The sequence below is a fragment of the Leucoraja erinacea genome, chromosome 7 (genome assembly GCF_028641065.1).
Source record: "Leucoraja erinacea ecotype New England chromosome 7, Leri_hhj_1, whole genome shotgun sequence".
Classification (NCBI taxonomy): domain Eukaryota; kingdom Metazoa; phylum Chordata; class Chondrichthyes; order Rajiformes; family Rajidae; genus Leucoraja; species Leucoraja erinaceus.
The window spans coordinates 4,257,671-4,277,922 of NC_073383.1; the positions used below are offsets into that span (position 1 = coordinate 4,257,671).

Consider the following 20,252-nt stretch of genomic DNA (forward strand, 5'->3'; position numbering starts at 1 on the left):
TTGTGTTGTCCTTTCTTCAATCCCTTTGATTAAATATATTATCTCTCCAGGTCTGAGCCATAAGCTCATGTCTTCTCCATCCTGATCTTCTCACGACTGCACTTCAATCTTATTTCTGCCCTCCCACAAACTTTTCTTATCTCCCTTCTCCCATGGCCAAACATACTTAAAGCTGCCATAGATGGGAGTCTACAAATTGATGCTGGAAGCGGTACAATGGGCCCCATGCATGATAGCGTGCAGAGGAAGCAACAAACTGGAGGACTGGGAGAAATTTAGAACTCAACAGAGGAGGACAAAGGGGTTAAATAAAGAGGGGGGGAAGAGCATGAAAGAAAGCTTGCAGGGAATATATAAACTGACTCTAAAAGCTTTTTTAGATCTGTTAAAGGGAAACGATTAGTGAAGACAAATGTAGGTCTCTTACAATCAGAGACAGGTGAATTTATAATGGGGAAACAAAGAAATGGCAGAACAGTTAAACAAATACTTTGGTTCAGGCTTCACTAAGGAAGACACAAGCAATCTCCCAGAAATACCAGGTGACTGAGCATCTAGTGGGAGGGAGGAACTGAAAGGAATCCATATTAGTCAGGAAATGGTGTTAGGTAAATTGTTGGGAATGAAGGCTGATAAATCCCCAGGGCCTAATGGTCTGCATCCCAGGGTACTCAAGGAGGTGGCCCTAGAAATTGTGGATGCATTGGTGTTCATTTTCCAATGTTCTCTCAACTCTGGATCAGTTCCTGTAGACTGGAGGGTATCCAATGTAACCACACTTTTTAAGAAAGGAGGGAGAGAGAAAACAGGGAATTATAGACCAGTTAGTCTTACATCTGTAGTGGGGAAGATGCTTTAGTCGATTGTTAAAGATGATATAGCAGCGCATTTGGATAGCAGTGACAGGATCTGTCAACGTCAGCATGGACTTATGAAGGGGAAATCATGCTTGACGAATCTTTTGGAATTTTTTGAGGATGTAACAAGTAGAATGGATAAGGGAGAGCCAGTGGATGTCGTGTATCTGGACTTTCAAAAAGCCTTTGACAAGGTCCCACACAAGAGATTACTGTGCAAAATTAGAACACATTGTATTGGGGGTAGGGTGTTCACATGGATAGAGAACTGGTTCGCAGACAGGAAGCAAACAATAGGAATTAACAGGTCCTTTTCAGAATGACAGGAAGTCACAAGTGGGGTGCCGCAAGGCTCGGTGCTGGAACCCCAGATATTTACAATAAATATTAACTCATCTATATTAATTTAGATGAGGGAATTAAATGTGACATCTCTAAGTTTGCGGATGACACAAAGCTGGGTGGCAGTGTGAGCTGCGATAAGGATGCTATGAGGCTGCAGGGTGACTTGGATAGGTTGGGTGAGTGGGCAGATGCATGGCAGATGCAATGTAATGTGGATAAATGTGACGTTATCCACCTTGGTGGCAAGAACAGGATTGCAGATTATTATCTGAATGGTGTCAGATTAGGAAAACGGGAGGTGCAACAAGACCAGAGTGTCCTTGTACATCAGTCACTGAAAGTAAACATGCAGTACAGCAGGCAGTGAAGAAAGCTAATGGCATGTTGGCCTCCATCGTGTGAGGATTTGAGTTTAGGAGCAAGGAGGTTCTACTGCGGTTGTACCGGGCCTTGGTGAGACTGCACCTGGAGTATTGTGTGCTAATTTGAGGAAGGACATTATTGCTATTGAGAGAGTGCAGCGTAGGTTCACCTGTGATAGCGTGACAGACATATGTTGAAAGAATTGGTCGACTGGACTTGTATGCACTGGAATTTAGAAGGATGAGAGGCAATCTTATAGAAACATATAAAATTCTTAAGGGATTGGACAGGCTAGATGCAGGAAAAAATTCCCGATGTTGGGGGGGTCTAGACCCAGGGGTCACAGTTTAAGAATAAGGGGTAGACCATTTAGGACTGAGATGAGGAAAAACCTTTCCACCCAGAGAGTTGTGAATCTGTGGAATTATCTCTCACAGAAGGCAGTGGAGGCCAATTCACTGGATGTTTTCAGTGTTAGATTCAGCTCTTAGGGCTATAGGAATCAAGGGATATGGGAAAAAAACAAGAATGGGGTACTGATTTTAGATGATCAACCATGATCGTATTGAATGGTGGTGCTGGGTCGAAGGGCCGAATGGCCTATGCCTGCAGCCCTCACCAATGTCTAATACAATTGCAACATGACCTTCCAACTTTTATACTCAATATTCTGCCTGATGAAGGCCAACATGCCAAAAGCTTTTTTGGACCACCAGCTATACCTGCAACTCCAACTTCAAGGAACATTGTACTTGCACTTTCCCTCTGCTCTACAACACTCCCCATACCCCTGCTATTCATCGTGTAGGTCCTGCCCATATTAGACCTCCTAAAATGCAACACCTCAAATTTCTCTGTATTAAATTCCATCAACCATTCCTCCGCCCACCTGGCGAACTGATCAAGATCCTTCTGCAATTTTTCACAACCACCTTCACTATTTGCAAAACCGCCCACTTTTGTATCATCAGCAAACTTGCTAATCTTGCCTTGTATGTTCTCATCCAAATCATTGATGTAGATGACAAACAGTGACGGGCCCAGCACTGATCCTTGAGGCACACCACTAGTCACAGGCATTCAGTCTGAGAAGCAACCTTCCACCATCACCCTCTGCTTCCTTCCATAAAGCCAATTTTCTATCCATTCAGCTATCTCTCCTTGGATCTGATGCAATCTAATCTTCCAGAACAGCCTAGCAAGTGGAATCTTGTCGAATGTTTTGCTGAAGTCAATCTGTACAACATCTATAGCTCTGCCCTCATCAACCTTTTTGATCACGTCTTCAAAACGCTCAATCAGATTTGTGAGACATGACCTCTCATGTACAAACCATTCTGACTTCCCTAATCAGCCCTTGTCCATCTAAATGCATGTATATCCTATCCCTCAGAATACTCTCTAGTAAATTACCAACTACAGATGTTAGGCTCACCGGCCTATAGTTCCCAGCCTTTTCCCTGCAGCCCTTCTTGAATTGAGGCACAACATTTGCCACCCTCCAGTCTTCCGGCACCTCTCCTGTATTTAAGAACGACTCGTAAATTTCAACCAGGGCTCCCGCAATTTCCTCTCTAGTTTCCCACATTGTCCTCGGATATATCTGATCAGGCCCAGGAGGTTTGTCTACTTTCATACACGATATACTTTCAGCACCTCTTCGACGGAAACACTGACTACTCTCAAGACGCTTCCATTGACTGCCCCAAGTTCTTCCATCCTCCTGTCTTTCTCTTCGATAAATGCTGAGGAAAAATACTCATTGGGGACCTTGCCCATCTCCCGTGGCCCAACACAGAGGTGATCACTTTCGTTCCCGAGGGGTCCAACTCTCTCTCTCATTACCGTTTTCCCCCTCTTAGGATTGTCCTTAATGCTATCTCTCAGAGCATTCTGCAGGCCCCTTTTTGCCCTTCTGATTTTCTTTTTTAGTTTGCTCCTTAGTTCCCAAAACTCTTCCAGGGATACACTTGATCCCAGCTGCCTAAACCTGTCCCATGCATCCTTCTTATTCTTGACCAGTGGTTACTGCTCGACAGAACTCCTATAAACAATGCAAACATAATTTGCCTTTTACATAGTACATTGACTTTGCCCACTTATCTTCCTGAATGTCCTCCAAACGATAACAGCTTCTAACCTCGCTAATGCTCCCTCGCCAGTTCATTCCCGGGGAATCTGTTCATCCTAAAATAGCACCGGTTACACCTAACCAAAACTTCTAGAGTATGAGCAGATAATTATTTGTGTGTAGTAAATCTGAAACCAAGATTGAGACTGCCAGTTCAAGTGGGCAATCAAATCTTTTCTCTGGAGAAAATGGATGGGTGACAGTTTCGGGTCAGGACCCTTCTTGAGCAAATCCAGAAATACTGCTTGACCAGCTGAGTTACTCCAGCATTTTGTGTCTATCTTTAGTATAAACCAGCTCCTTTTTATTACATGAAAAATTTAATGATACCTTCTCACATGAGACAGGGAAATTTCCCAACCATCCCACCCAATATTTCTGTTTCAATGAAAGCCACAGTAAAAAAGGCTAATTTGTCATCATACCATTTTCTGCTCTGTAACCTCTGACAGTCTAACTTGGCTGCCATGTTCAATGAAACTGCCCCAAACTGGATGCTAATTAGTAACTTGCTGGTTTTGAAACCTGTAGGAATATCTGGAGCATGTCAGAAGGTGCTACGTCAATACTGGGACTTTCTCAATATAACTGTTACATTTAATGAATTTAATGAATTTGTATTCAGAATTAAGTCATGTTGACATATGGCTTAAAAAGTATCTAATATTTTGATGAAACTTAGAAATATTCTTTGTTGATTTAATAGATCAATCTTAATACTTTGGTTAAAACAGACCGACTTTGAAAATATATTGGCACGCAGTTTATTATAGGTTTGCTTCTTCCTTTGCCAAATGATTAAAAGAACGACGGAGTAATACAGCACATAAACAGGCCTTTGGCCCAACTCATCCTTGCCAGCCAAGATGCCCCATCTAAGATGGTTCCATTTGCCCATGTTTTGGCACATATTGCTCTCAACCTTTTCAATCTATGTATCTGTGCACGTGTCTTTTACATGCTGCCCTGGTACCAGTCTCACCGACCTCCTCTAGGTGCCTGTTCCATATACCCATCACTCTGAGTGAAAAAGTTGCCCCTCAAGTTCTGAATTTACCCACCCCTCATCTTCCACCTCTTTTCTATGGTTCTTGATTCCCCTGCTTTGGGTTAATTCTGCATTACTCTATAAAATCACCCGACAGCCTCCTGTACCCCAAGGAATACAGTCTTTGCCTGCCCTCCCTCTCCATATAGTTCAGGTCCTCAAGTCTTGGCAACATCTTTGTAAATCTTCTCTACACTCCTTCCAGCTTAATGAGTTACTTCCTACAGCACATTAGTCAAAACTGAACATAATTCTTCAAAGGTAGCCTCATCAACATTTTGTACAACTGAATTGTTTTCACTATCATAGTCAGTGCTTTCAGTAGAGATCACAAACTGCACAATGCAAAGACTTGGGCTCATCCAGAGCCTTCAGTCTTTTATTTTTCATTTGTTTTCTTTGCCTTCACCGGCACACCTAAGGTCCACATTCTTGTCTTCAAAGCTTTCCACAATCCTGCAATACCTTCTGTGATTTTCCTTACAAATAAGACTTGGTCTGAACACAACCATTCAATAACTATACATCCCTCTCCTTTGCTCCAATCTATCAAAAATGGGGTGTGGGTCCCTAGATGTATTCAAGAGAGAGTTAGCTATAGCTCTTGGGGCTAATGGAATCAAGGGATATGAGGAGTAAGCAGTAACGGGGTACTGATTCTGGATGATCAGCCATGATCATATTGAAGGGTGGTGCTGGCTCGAAGGGCCAAATGGCTACTCCTGCACTTATTTTCTATGTTTCTATAATAGGAGCAAACAACTTACATTCTTGTATAAAACTGAATACTAGGGTACAAATTCCCAACATTGCAGGTGGGAAATTTGAATTAAAAATGGGAAATAAATGAAAGGAAATATATTTTTTAAGTGGTGGTCATAGTAGATATCAAATTATCAAACCAAACAGAAAACGCTGGGAACACTCACAAGTCAAACAGCATCCTTGGGAAGAGAAATCAAGTTAATTTTTAAGGTTGAAAACTGTCCGATGTTCCCGCCTTTTCAGTTTTAATTTCAGAATTCCAGTATTAGCAGTTTTCTTGAATGTGGTCATGCATATGCCTCTTAAAAGTCCTCCTGAGAGGTAAATTTGACTTCCTTACCTGGCCTCTGAAATGCGCTCACCTGAGGCAATTAAGGGTTTAGTTTAGTTGAGTTTAGAGATACAATGTGGAAATAGGACCTTGAGTCTGTGCCGACCAGTGATCATCCATACACTAGTTCTACCCTACACACTAGGGACAGTTTACAGAAGCCAATTAACCTGCAAACCTGCACGTCTGTGAAATGTGTGAGAAAACCAGAGCACTCGGAGGAAATCCATGCACTCAAAAGTACAAATGAGCGACACGGTGGCGCAGCAGTACAGTTGCTGCCTGACAGTTCTTTCGGCGCCAGAGACCCGGGTTCGATCCCGACTACGGGTGCTGCCAGTACGGAGTTTGCACGTTCTCCCCGTGACCTTGTGGGTTTTTTCCGAGATATTCGGTTTCCTCCCACATTCCAAAGACGTACAGGTTTGCAGGTTAATTGGCTTTGCATGAATGGAAATTGTCCCTAGTATGTGTAGGATAGGATCGGTGTGGACTTGGTGAGCCGAAGGGCCTGTTCCCCTGCTGTATTGCTAAACTAAATTAAACTAAACTAAACTAAACTAAACTAAACTAAACTAAACTAAACTAAACTAAACTAAACTAAAATAAACTAAACTTTGTACAGACAGCACCTGTAGTCAGGATCAAACACAGGTCCCGAGTGCTGCAAGGCAGCAACTCTACTGCTGCGCCACAGTGCCACCCCTAGATGGAAATAAATGCTGGCCCAGTTGTAAAAGCACACATCCCTTGACTATATGATCCAATGAAACCCTTTTGTCCATGTTGTAACATGTCCACCATGTTTTATTGATGAAGTTTGAATGGCACGTAAACCATGAAGGTTTTTATTGAGTTATTCCGTTTTAGGTGCCATTTATATGGCATCAGTTTTCTTCCTCTTGCATCATGTTGCACCTCTTGCAATGTTTGTGCCTTTCAGCTCCCTCCTTCCAAAAATTCCTCATGAATTCTTTGTTCCTTGTCATGTCTCCTTCCAATCCTTCCTGAAAGTTGACCCCTTTGGCCGGGATCCAGTAAGTTGGCCGAACGTGTTTACCCTCATTTCTGAGCATTGTTCTTCTTCAAAGTTGTTTTCGGATTTTCTGTGATGTAATAACTCAGGCTATTGAAATGAAAATTGCTACTTACATAGCTGTGTACACATACAATGAAAATGTACTGTGGAATATAATGCATATTGTTCCAGTTTTGCCTGATGAAGAGAACAAGAGAGATATTGTTTTCCTTATCGACGGATCTAACAGCATTGGACAGACAAATTTTTATTTCGTCCGCGATTTTCTTGCAAGTATAATTCAAAATCTCAACGTTGGAAGTGACGGAATCCAAGTAGGTCTGGTGCAGTACAGCACGCATGCAGAGACTGAATTCTACCTGAACTCCTACCTATCAAAAGCTGAAATGTTGTCTCACATAAGAGGACTGAGGCTGAAAGGTGGGACAAGAATTAATACAGGCGCAGCGTTGGATTATGCTTATAGATACCATTTCATCAACTCTGCTGGAAGTAGGAAGCAAAAAGGTGTTCCTCAGATATTGGTCATCCTGACTGGTGGGCGATCGAACGATGACGTAAAGCCACCTGCAGATACGATGAAGCGAGCCGCCATAATGAATATTGCAATCGGAGTTAAGAACGCTGACTCAGTACAGCTGGAAGGCATTGCAGTAGATCCCAGTCTAGTCTTCACTTCAAAAACATTCTCTTCTTTACCAAATATAGAAGAAGAGTTGACAACACTTTTGTTGACTCTACCAGCCCTCAGAGCAATCCCTGAACCAACTGCTCCAACGAAACAAGGTACCGTATTTGATTTTTTAAAAATCTGTTGCGCTGAATGTTCTGTATAAGATTTGTGCGAGCAAACGTCTTTAATACCAGGGAATCTTTCAATATTGTGCACACTTTAACCAAGAAAAATGTAATGTCATGATGATCACAAGAAAAACCAACATGATATTAAATTAAGCTGTAATCAGGCAACTGAATCATCCTACCACAACCAGAGAGCACTGCTGAACTACTATCTACCTCTTTGGTGACCCTCGGACTATCCTTGATCGGTCCTTGCAGGCTTTACCTTGCACTAAACGTTATTCCCTTATCATATATCTATACACTGTAAATGTCTCGATTGTAATCATGTATTGTCTCTCCGCTGTATAGTTAGCGCACAACAAAAGCTTTTCATTGTACCTCAGTAGACGTGACAATAAACTAAACTAAACTAAACTAAACTAAACTAAAGGTAGACAAAAATGCTAGAGAAACTCAACTTCAGAGGCAGCATCTATGGAGCGAAGGAAATAGGCAACGTTTCGGGTCGAAACCCTTCTTCAGACTCACTAAACTAAACTAAATGTGTTGGGGAAACTATGGCATAGAAACTGTTGCTTAAGCAAGTGTCTGATTTTAGGATATGTGCACATGGCTAGTGGGGGAAAAAATTAAGTAAATCATGGCATCTGCATTTGGTTCCTTGATGTATATTGTATCCACATTGAAGCATCCATAAACAATAAAGCCATACTAACTTACTTTTGAATTTCATCTTACTATAATTATCAAATACTAAAATACACTCAGTTCATCTCTTCTATTCATATTGTTGCGTCTGACAGCTAATGAGAATATTTATATGATAAGGAGTTTCTGTTAAATTAAAAATTCAATAGGGATTACATTAACTTTGGACAAAACAATAAATTGTGCTTGGCTCTCTATTAGTTTGAATAGGGGGCCAGGCACAATGTACTGTATATTTCAAGATTCAAGAATCAAGAGAGTTTATTGTCATGAAAATCTTGCTTTGCTTCAGCACAACTGAATAGAGTAGGCATAAATAAATACAGAACTGACCTGATCATGTGTCCATAAACCATTGAATATATACATACACACATAAATAAACAGATAAAGTGCAATGGGCTATTAATGATCAGAGTTTTGTTTGAGTTGAGTTTAATAGCCTGATGGCTGTGGGGAAGTAGCTATTCCTGGACCCGGATGTTGCAGATTTCAGGCTACTGTACCTTCTACCTGGGGAGATGAGTGTGTGGCCAGGATGGTGTGGGTCCTTGATGATGCTGACAGCCTTTTTGAGGCAGCGACTGCGATAGATCCCATCGATGGTAGGGAGGTCAGAGCCGATGATGGACTGGGCAGTGCTTGCAACGTTTTGCAGTCTTTTCCGCTCCTGGGCGCTCAAGTTGCTGAACCAAGCCACGATGCAACCGGTCAGCATGCTCTCTACTGTGCACCTGTAGAAGTTTGAGAGATTCCTCTTTGAAACACCGGCTCTCACTGATTTTACACAAGTTACTTTGAAAAACAAATGAGCAGAAACTGCTGGGAATGTAGAAACAAATCAGTATTATGACACGCATATTAAAATGTAGACACAAAATGCTGGAGTAACTCAGCCGGACAAGCAGCATCTCTGGAGAGAAAGAATGGGTAACATTTTGGGTCAAGACCCTTCTTTCCTATACATGATATTAAATGTATTGGGTAAACAATTTGTGCTTCAACAGCATTGTTTCAAGTCCAGAAATGACTGTTCTACCCCTCAATTAGATGATAAAGAATAGTTATCTATTCTTTGTTCTCAAAGTCACAACACACCTGCCTAAGAAAATCCACTCATCTTTTGTTGCACAGTTTTCAAATTCCCTCACTTCTCCATTATCACCACCCATTGCATCCAAACACTATTCAGTATTTAGAGTTTTGTGTTCAGTTCTGGGCACCAAGTTATAGGAAAAATATTGTCAAGCTTGAATGGGTTCAGAGAAGATTTACGAAGGTGTTGCCAGGTCTAGAGGGTCTGAGCTATAGGGAGAGGTTGAGTAGGCTGTGTCTCTATTCCTTGGAGCGTAGGAGGATGACGGGTGCTCTTATAGAGGTGTATAAAATCATGAGAGGAATCTATTTGGTAGATGCACAGAATCTCGTGCCCAGAGTAGGGGAATCAACAACCAGAGGACATAGGTTCAAGGTGAAGGGGAAAAGATTTTAGAGGAATCTGAGGGGTAACTTTTTCGCACAAAGGGTGATGGATGTATGGAACATGTTTCCAGAGGAGGTAGTTGAGGCTGGGACTATCCCAACATTTAAGGTACATGAATAGGACAAGTTTGGAGGAATATGGACCAAGCGCAGCCAGCTGGGACGTTGGCCGGTGTGGGCAAGTTGGGCCGAAGGGCCTGTTTCCACACGCTATCACTCTATGCCAATAGATTTTTAATGCCAAACATTATTCACGTTGCTAATTATTTCTAATGTGCCACCTAATCAAACGTATTCTACAAACCCAGGTAAATAACGTTTCTCGGAGTTAGTTGTTATGCTAGGTCCTGGAATTTGCCATCTTCAGCTGTAGAGACATTAAGTCATACTCATAGAATGATACAGTGTGGAATCAGGGCCTTCGGCCCAACTTGCCCACACCGGCCAACATGTCCCAGCTGCACGAGCTCCACCTGCCAGCATTTGGTCCATATCCCTCCAAACCTATCCTATCCATGCACCTGTCCAACTGTTTCTTAAAAGTTGGGATAGTCCCAGCCTCAACTACCTCCTCTAGCAGCGTGTTCAATACACCCACCACCCAGTTACTATCACTTTAGCATTTAATTTGGTAAGGTTTTCCCTTAATTTATTTATAAATTCCTCACACACTTGAAAATGTATTCTCATTTTTCTTCTCTCAAGACCAATCTAATGTAAGTAATAATAATAATAATAATAACAATAACAATAACAATAACAATAACAATAACAATAACAATAACAATAACAATAACAATAACAATAATAATAATAATAATAATAATAAATATAAACGAACCTTCTCCACATCCCCAAAAGCTCTCAATAGTTTCAAGTTCAAGTTCAAGTTAACCTTTATCGATGTGAATTTATCTCCCCTTCTCTCCCCCCCTCTCTCACCTTCTCTCCCCCCCCCCCCCCCCCCCCACACCCTCCTGCATTCTCTAAAGGACTTATCGCAACTGTGCCAGCCGTCGTTTTTTTTACCTTCCTGTTCATCGCGGGTCTGAATTTCAGACAGCGCTCCCCCGCTTTCCCTGGCCCCCGCCTTTACGATGTGTGTGTGTGTGTGTGTGTGTGTGTGTGTGTGTGTGTGTGTGTGTGTGTGTGTGTGTGTGTGTGTGTGTGTGTGTGTGTGTGTGTGTGTGTGTGTGTGTGTGTGTGTGCGCGCGCTGACGGTCGATCCAGCTCGCAGTTTCATCGCTGACGGTCGATCCAGCTCGAGGTTTTTCAGGTGAGTGCCTTCGAGCTTGAAGGTTGAAGACATTCGCTGAAAAGTCACGTTAGTGGGACAAAAATTGTCCCTGGTGTGTGTAAATGTGTGGGAATCACTGGATCACAGACTCGGTGGGCTGAAGGGCCTATTTCCGCACTGTATCTCTGAATGAAACTCGGTAATAATATCCAATCCTTGTAAACCTTTTCTGAATCCTCCCCCAGGCCTCCTTATCCTTCCTACTTGGGAGCAGGGAGTGCTGCTCAATTTTGTCTAACCTTTATTGATTTTAATCCGTTATACTTGGACTGAATCTGTATGTTTCTTCCAGTTGTACCCGAAGCAAGCAAGAGAGATATTATGTTCCTTATCGATGGATCAAACAATGTTGGGAATACAAATCATCAGTTCATCCGTGATTTTCTCACAAGTATCATAGAAAATCTTGACATTGGGAGAGACAGCGTTCAAGTCGGCTTGGTGCAGTACAGCAATTACGCAGAGACTGAGTTCTACTTGAATACTTATTCTTCAGAAGATGAACTTCTGTCTCACGTGAAAGGACTGAGACTGAGAGGTGGGACATCTCTGAACACTGGTGCCGCGCTAAACTATGTGCTCCAATATCACCTCACTGCATCTGCAGGAAGTAGGAAAGAGGAAGGAGTTCCTCAGGTATTAGTGGTGATCACTGCTGGAAGATCAAGAGATGATATAAGACGCCCAGCAGATGCATTAAAACGGGCTAATGTATTGGGCGTTGTTATAACAGCCAAGAACGCTGATCCAGTGGAGTTACAGGAAATGTTAATTGACCCAGGTCTGGTCTTCAGTGTGCAGGAATTCAGCTCGCTGCCAGATGTACAGGAACAATTGATGATATCATTAACGACACTGGCTGCTCCAACCGTAATTCATAAAGAGCCAATGGTAATTACTGAAGAACATACGGACAAAAGCACTGAAGGTACCGCATTGAGTTTTGTTTTCTGTTCAATTTATCATCAGTCCAGATTCCTTCCCATTAATCTGATCAGTCTGTAGAAAGGTCAAAGCCCAAAACATTGCCTGTTCATTCCCTCTCATAGAAACATAGAAACATGTGCATAGAAAGTAGGCCATTCGATCTTTCGAGCCAGCACCGCCATTCAATATGATCATGGCTGATCATCTAAAATCAGTACCCCATTCCTGCTTTTTCCTCACTCCCTCAATAGCAAGAATGTCCTTCCTCAAATTAGGGGACCAAAACTGCACACAATATTCCAGGTGTGGTCTCACTAGGGCATAGGTACATAGGTCGTAGCAGTTGTAGAGTTGACATCCTCTCCCTAACCTTTAAGGTAAGCTTGTGGGAGTAACCAGGCAGTAAGGGCGGCACAGTGCTGCAGCAATAGTAGAGATGCTGCCGCACAGAGCCAGAGACCCAGGCTTAGGATGTGGTCTGTGTGGAGTTTGTACGTTCTGTCTGTGACCATGTGGGTATTCTCTAGGTGCTCCGGTTTCCTCCCACTTTCCAAAGATGTGCAGGTTTGTAAGTTGATTGGCTTCTGTAAATTGCCCCTAGTGTGTAGGATGCAAAAATAGGATAACACTAGACCAAGCGGGACCCCGTTCCTCCAACGCATTATTCCATCACTCACCCGTTCCACCACGCAACCCGTTCCCCCTATGCAAAATTCCACCACAAACCCATAGCCCCAAACTGTGCCCGGCTCATTTCCCCTCATCCCCCAACACACCCTCCCCCTCCTCTTCACCCTAAATCTTCTCTCTCCTCTCCCATCTACCCTCTCGCTGCTCCCCCCACTTCTCACCTCTCCCCTATCTCACTCCCCCACTAAACACAATGTTTAAATAACATTTCTCCTCCTCCCCTCCCCCACCCCCATCCCTCTCCTTACAACAATGTAAAAAATATCTCATTGCACTGGGTGGAACACTGTTGATGGGCAGTTTATGTAAATGAGATCCCATTGTCATGTCATTGTCGGGTGGAGCGCTGTTCACTGGCAGTTTATGTAAATGAGATTCCATTGTGACGTCATAGCTGTAACTGCACTTGAAGCTATTATTCTCAGTAAGGTTTATAAAGTTTAAAATGTGAATAACTTGTCAAATATACCATCAATCTGAACAAAACTTGATAAAAAACACACCACAAGACAATTGTGAGTAAGGTGGTGCAAATAATATAGCCCTATCGTGTACCATTTTGTCGCAATTTCAGGAACACACACACACACACACACACACACACACACACACACACACACACACACACACACACACACACACACACACACACACACACACACACACACACACACACACACACACACACACACACACACACACACACACACACACACACACACACACTGATAGTGTTTGTAATATATACCAGACCCATTGAGGCCCCGGTCACACGGGAGGCCTGGGCCCTCAATGCAACCCGTTCCCCCAACACAATATTCCACCACTCATCCATAGCCTCCAACTGCTCATTTTCCCCTAATCCCCAGCACACTCCCTCCCCCTCCTCTTCACCCTCCCTCTCCTCCTCCCCTCCCCCAATCCCTCCCTCATATCTCCCTCTACTTTCCCTTACCCTTAGTCAATCCCTCCCTCCTCCCATAATTCCTCTCACCTCCCTACCCTCTCATATCCCTCTATCTCCCACCTCCTCCACTCCTTACTTCCCTCTATCCCTCCCACTATCGTTCCTCACATCCCCCACTGCCCTCCTCTCCCCCTCTTTGGTCCCCATTCCCTCCCCCTCCCCCACTCCCCTCTCCTCTCTCTCCATTTCCCCCCTCCACTCCCCCCACTCTCCCTCCTCACCTCCCTCCCTTTCCCCCCTCTCCCTCTCTACCCCCTTGCTCTCTCTCCCTCTATCCCCCCACCCTCCTTCCTCACCTCCCAAGGATCTCAAGGGTGCTGCTCCATTCCCTCCTTGCGAGCCCGGAGCAGCAGCGCCACCACCTTCAGAGCCAGGCTCAGCGCCCAGGCCTCGGATCCTCGGTACGTCCTCTCCCCGCACCCGGAGCAGCAGCAGCAGCAACGGCCGTCGGCCTCAGAGACAGCCTCAGCACCCAGGCCCTGGATCGTCAGTGCGGCCTCTCCCTGCCCCCGGAGCCGGCCGCTGCTGCCCACAGACGCAGACCCCAGCCTCAATGCCAAGGCGGCGGATACCCGCAAAATGGAAGTCATCTTACCTGTGTCGCCATTGTGCAAAAAAAGATGGAAATCTGAATTCTGGAAAGGCCCCAACTGCGCAGGCATGGCTGAGGACCCGTTGGGTGCCCTTTGTGACACCAATAAAGACAAGCACGGGAATCCTCCCCCAACTGTGCATGCATGGGTGGGGGCGCTGTTTTGTTCATTTAGGTTTTAAACATTGATACGTTTTAAAATATACCATCAATCAGAACAAAACTTGTTTCATTTACACCACAGGACAATGGTGAGTAAGGTGGGCCAAAAATTGTAGTGTTATCGTGTACCTTTTTTGTGTAAATAGAAGTGCAACACAAAACCTGCAAACAAACAAGATGAGAGTTTTAGTAATATACTAGACTAAGTGAGTCCCATGTTCACACGGGAGGGCTGGTCCCCCAATGCAATATTCCACCTCTCCACCAATTCCAATATTGGTGGCCAGTGGGGAGTGTGGCCTTTCTGGAGTGCTGGTATGGGTTTTGCGGGCTGAAGGGACTGGTCTCCGGAGGGCTAGTATGGACATTGTGGGCCAAATGGATTCTTGGGGTGGCAGCTCAGTCCCTCAGGCCTGATGTGCTGGCAGCTCACTCGCGGCTGGTGGGCTGGAAGTTGACTCACGGCTATTCCTTGAAATTATATTTCAAGCAGGTGCAAGGCCACCAAATTCAGGTGCAGTTTCTTATCACTTCAAGCAGGGTGCACGGCCACCGAATTCAAGTGCAGTTTCCAACCACTTCAAGCAGGATCCAAGTCCACCAAACTCAAGTGCAGTTTCATACCACTTCAAGCAGGGTGTAAGGCAACCAAATTCAAGTGCAGTTTCATACCATTTCATGCAGGGTGCAAGACCACCACATTCAAATGCAGTTGATTCACAGCTCAGACAGGGTTGTGACCTCTCCCTCCCTCATCATGCAGAGACTGAGCCACACCTACACTTCCGGGTTTTATAATCCCTATCCCCTCCCACCGGAAAAGGTGTGGCCTTCATGGTGTGATTGACAGGAGAGAGATTCCCAACATATTTTAAACACTAACAACACTTATTTTCCTTTGATGGGAAGAATCCTCTGCACTTGATGAGCAGAGGGGGACTGAGTAAGATGGCCAGATATCACAGCCGTAAGTGCCCCCCTCAATCACAAGCAATCATTTGCAGAGCTTTTAATTCAACTCAACCCAACCCTCCCCCCCCCCCCCCCCCCCCCCCCCCCCCCCCCCCCCCCCCCCCCCCCCCCCCACCCCCCACCCCAGCAAACATTTGCAGACCTTTTACTTCAACCCAAACATTAAGGGCACTCAAGGTCAATAAAACCACACTCATAGTAGACATGTGTTCAGTGTTATTCACAGCTCAGGCTGAGAGAAGTGACCCTCTCACTTCCCCATCTTGCAGAGACTGACTGAGGCACAACACTTCCAGGTTTTATAGTCCTTCCCCCCTCCCACCAGCAGGGGCAGCAGAGAGAATCAAACACTAATAACTCTTTTATTTTTCATCGATGGGAACAATCCTCTTGTCCTGAACAGCCGAGGGGGACTCTGAGTAAGATGGCCAGAAATCACGGCCGTAAGTGGCAGCACTTTTTTCTAAAATCAATATACAGTTCAACAGGAAGTGTTAAAGATACTTTTAGTAATATAGATATAGATGGAATGAGTGTGTAGGTGATCAATGATCAGTGGGCTGAATGACCTGTTTCCACACTATACAGTATTTCTAAAGTAAACTAAACTAAACTATTGTATTATTTTCTCGGGATCGGAGTTTTACATTCTTTAGATCTTTTGGTTAACTATTCATTGAAAGGGAACACGGAAGGATTATTACCAACCTCCGATAATCCAGCGTGGTCAGGCCATTTGTGATGCCCAGGCAAACAAATAGTCTGGATTCATAAGAGACAGCGGGTGCTGAGATCTTCAACAACATGAGAGTCAGGTAGCAACTGTGGCAGGAAATGGACCAAGTGGGGTTGGGACACTTTTTCAGACTGGTGGTGTAGAGGGGAGATAGATTATAAAATCCGGAAGTGGAAAGAAAGATCACAGGACATAGGTTTAAGGTGGAGAAAATATATACTAGGAATCTGAGTGGTAACTTTTTCGCACAAAGGGTGTTGGGTATATGGAACAAGCTGCCAGAGAATGTAGTTGAGTCTGGGACTATCCAAATGTTTAAGAACCAGTTGGACAATTACATGGATAGGACAGGTTTGGCAGGATATGGACCAAACGCAGGCAGGTGGAACTGGTGTAGCTGGGACATGTTGGCCGGTGTGGGCAAGTTGGGCCGAAGGACCTGTATCACCATAAAGGAAGGGGCAAGAGTTAGCAAGTGATAGGTGGATATACTGTAGGTGATAGTCTGTAGGTTGATAGTCAGATGAGTCAGGTGGGGGGGGGGGGGGGGAGAAGGGTAGAAGACAAAAGGACGCAAATGGTGGATTCTGGGGTAGTAGGTATAGGGAGGGTGTGCAGCTCTTTCAACCAGCTATCTCCCCTCTGCTCCTTGTGTTTGGGCCAGCCGCCACTTGTGACCGCAGGCAATAGATAGGACTGTTCAGTGAACCTTTGTGAAGGGCCTGTCCCAATTGAGCGACCTAATCCGCGAGTTCTGGCGAGTTTGCCCTCGACTCATACTCGCAGCATGGTCGACACGAGATCAAAGATCTCGGAAAAAACCCACACAGGTCAAACGTACAAACTCCGTATAGACAGCACCCGTGGTCAGGATTTAATTCGGGTCTCTTGCGCTGTAAGCTAGCAACTCTACCACGATACCGCCGGGCCACCCATGTTGTGTCTTTAGAGTGTATCAGTGGACTGTGTCATGACTTTCTATGGCACAAATCCATCGGCTCACCTGTCAAGAAAAGCAAGTTGAAAAAACAAAATTTGTGTTGATGTATTTACTTTTTTGGGTAGCAGATGAGTGAATTTTGTATGGGCAAATTTCCGCAACCTGAACAGCCATGATATGGGATCACCTGTACTATTAACTGATTACAAAAGAGTAGTTAGATGTATCACCTCACAGCCTATACACAATAAACATTTCATTAACCTTTTCCTCCCTCCTCTTCCACCTACATTTCTTCCTCTAGCTTCACAATTCACAACCATCATCCTTTTGTCTCACACCTCTGGCCTTTGTTCAACCATCTGCTTATCACCTGTTCCCTCACCAGTATCAACCTTCAACCATTTACCTGCCAGGACTTGTCCTGCCCCCATCTCTCTCATCTTTCATCCCCTCTGCCCCCCCCCCCCCCCCCCTCCTCCCCCTCCTCTTACAATCAGTCTGAAGAAGGCTCATGACCAGATACATCATCTATCCAAGTTCTTCAGAGATCCTGTTTGACCCACTGAGTTACTCCAGCACTTTCTGTCTTCTCCCTTATCTTTTGACAGGAATGCAAGAAGGTTTTTCTTTATTCCACGCCCCTTGCAATTCTAATGATGACGTGGGTCTTTAAAAGATTTGCAAGGGATATAAAAATGTTGGAGAAACTCAGCGGGTGAGGCAGCATCTATGGAGCGAAGGATATAGGCAATGTTTTGAGTTGAAACCCTTCTTCAGACCTTTAAAAAGTTTGATTCGTCAACTTTAATTATTTTGTAATTGGTTTGATGTAACCTAGTGTATTTTTTGTATGTGTCTCTATTCTAGTTCTATCTTCGACAGACAGCAGGAGAGACATTGTGTTCCTGATTGACGAATCTGACTTTGTTGGGAATTCGAATCTACCGCCAGTCCGTGAGTTAATGTCAGCGATAATCGAGAGACTTGATATTGGAAGTGACCGAGTGCGAGTCGGCCTGGTGCTGTACGGCAACAAAGCAGAAACAGAGTTTTATCTAAACACCTACCCCAAAAAAGATGAAATTCTCTCTGTGCTGAGATCCCTCACTCTTCAAGGTGGCCGGACACTCAACACTGGGAAGGCATTGGAGTTTGTCCTCAGATACCACTTCACCAGATCTGCAGGCAGCAGAAGAGAGGACGGTGTCCCCCAGTTTTTGGTGCTCATCACTGGTGGGAGGTCTGGAGATGACATCAAGCGAGCTGCGGATGCATTGAAGCAGAGCAACGTGATAACCCTAACTGTTGGATCAGGGTCTGCAGACCCTGCTCAGCTCAAGGAGATAGCCTCTAAACCCAATCTGGGCTTCAGTGTGAGGGATTTCTCTTCTCTGCCAGGCTTACAGGAACAGGTGATTGCATCCTTTGAAAGAACACATGCTCTGGAAACACCCACTGAAAAGCCAGCAGTGCATGTTGAAGAAGCCACGATTGACAACACCAGAGGTAGCTGAATTACATTTACTTTTTCTCAAGGAACACCACTCGTGAAATAATATATTTTCCACCGTCGGTCAAATTAATCGCTAGCATATTTCTATTGACCTCGATAGATTCTTATTAATTTATAGTTTGAGCCAATATGGTTAAAGTCAAAGACCAATCAGCTAGGAACCAGGCCTGTTTGTCCAATTTGTCCATGCCAACCATTTGGAAGTTCTATTTGCTTGTGTTAGGCCCATATCTCTCAAAACCTTTCCTATCCATGCTAGTGAAATAACACTCAGTGTGTAGGAAGGAACTGCAGATACTAGTTTACACGGAAGATAGACACAAAATGCTGGAGTAACTCAGCGGGACAGGTAGCATCTCTGGAGAGAAGGAATGATTGATGTTTCGGGTGGACCCCCTTCTTCAGAATAATATCAAGCTATATCAAGACGCCATGGTGGCGCAGCGGTAGAGTTGCTGCCTTAAACCCCTGTCTCATGGTGCGAGTCCACCCACGAGAGATCCCGAGTTTAATAATAACTTTATTTATAGAGCACTTTAAAACAACCACAATTGCAACAAAGTCTTGAACATGACTAATCATGGACAAGAAATGATTACATAACAATACAAACATTAAACGAAAGAGTAAAAACAATAACAATTAAAAACATTAAAAGCACTAAAAATAGGAGCAAAGTCTCAAGCAGTGTCAAAAGCCAAGGAAAATCAATGTATACTGGTTTTGAAGATGGACAGTGAGGGGGCCTGTCTGATGTGCAACGGCAGGGTGTTCCAGAGTGCCGGAGCAGCAACAGAGAAGGCTCTATCCCCTCTGAGCCTCCGCTTAGACCTCGGTACCTCCAGGTGCAGCTGATCAGCTGACCTGAGGCACCGGGCAGGAGCGTATGGGTGTAGCAGTTCAGAGAGGTAAGGCGGGGCGAGCCCATTTAGGGATTTAAAAACAAATAAAAGAATTTTAAAATGAACTCGAAAGTGCACCGGGAGCCAGTGGAGGGAGGCCAGAAATGGCGTTATGTGCTCCCTCTTTCGAGTTCCAGTTAAAACAAATCAAACTCGTGGTAATCACGTAAAATTAACGTAGCGGGAACGTCGGAACTCGTAACGCTAGCGGCAGGTACTCGGGAAACTTGTTAACTCGTGAAAATCTTTAAACATGATGAAAGATTTCCACGAGTCAAATTTGCTCTTGAAGTAAAAATGTTAAACTTTTAAACTCGTTGTAAGAACGTAGATGTCCCATAGATCCCCCGTGAGTTTACCGTAGTGACTCGTGAGTCTACCGTGGGAACTCAGCGGGACAGGCAGCGTCTCTGGAGAGAAGGAATGGGTGACGGGATGACATTTCTAAAATTCTGCTGCGTCTTTGTGTTACTCCAGCACTGTGTGTTCACTTTTTGTCAACCAGCATCTGCCCTTTCTTGTGTATGATATTATTTGTATCCGTGGCAGTTGATTATCGCTCCCTTCAGTTTCCCAGGGGGTCGGGACGGGACTGGAGTTGGGAGGGAACGGTGCGGGGGGGGGGGGGGGGGGGGGGGGGGGTTGGGTTACTTAGTACGGGAGACAAGTGTAGGAGAT

At 44.5% G+C, this 20,252-nt stretch overlaps 1 protein-coding gene across 3 annotated transcripts in view; it reads left to right on the forward strand.

The window, feature by feature from the left end:
- The window catches only part of col6a3 (collagen, type VI, alpha 3), a 246,465-nt gene that overhangs the window by 107,439 nt on the left and 118,774 nt on the right, over nt 1-20,252 (forward strand). For 2 of the 3 annotated variants that reach the window (XM_055637668.1, XM_055637670.1), the window contains 3 exons: nt 7,051-7,665; nt 11,463-12,098; nt 18,027-18,665. The exons of the other annotated variant lie outside the window; for it this stretch is intronic. In XM_055637668.1, coding sequence (XP_055493643.1) covers nt 7,051-7,665; nt 11,463-12,098; nt 18,027-18,665 — 1,890 coding nt within the window. The remainder of the gene's footprint in view (nt 1-7,050; nt 7,666-11,462; nt 12,099-18,026; nt 18,666-20,252) is intronic. 3 annotated transcript variants of the gene reach the window in all.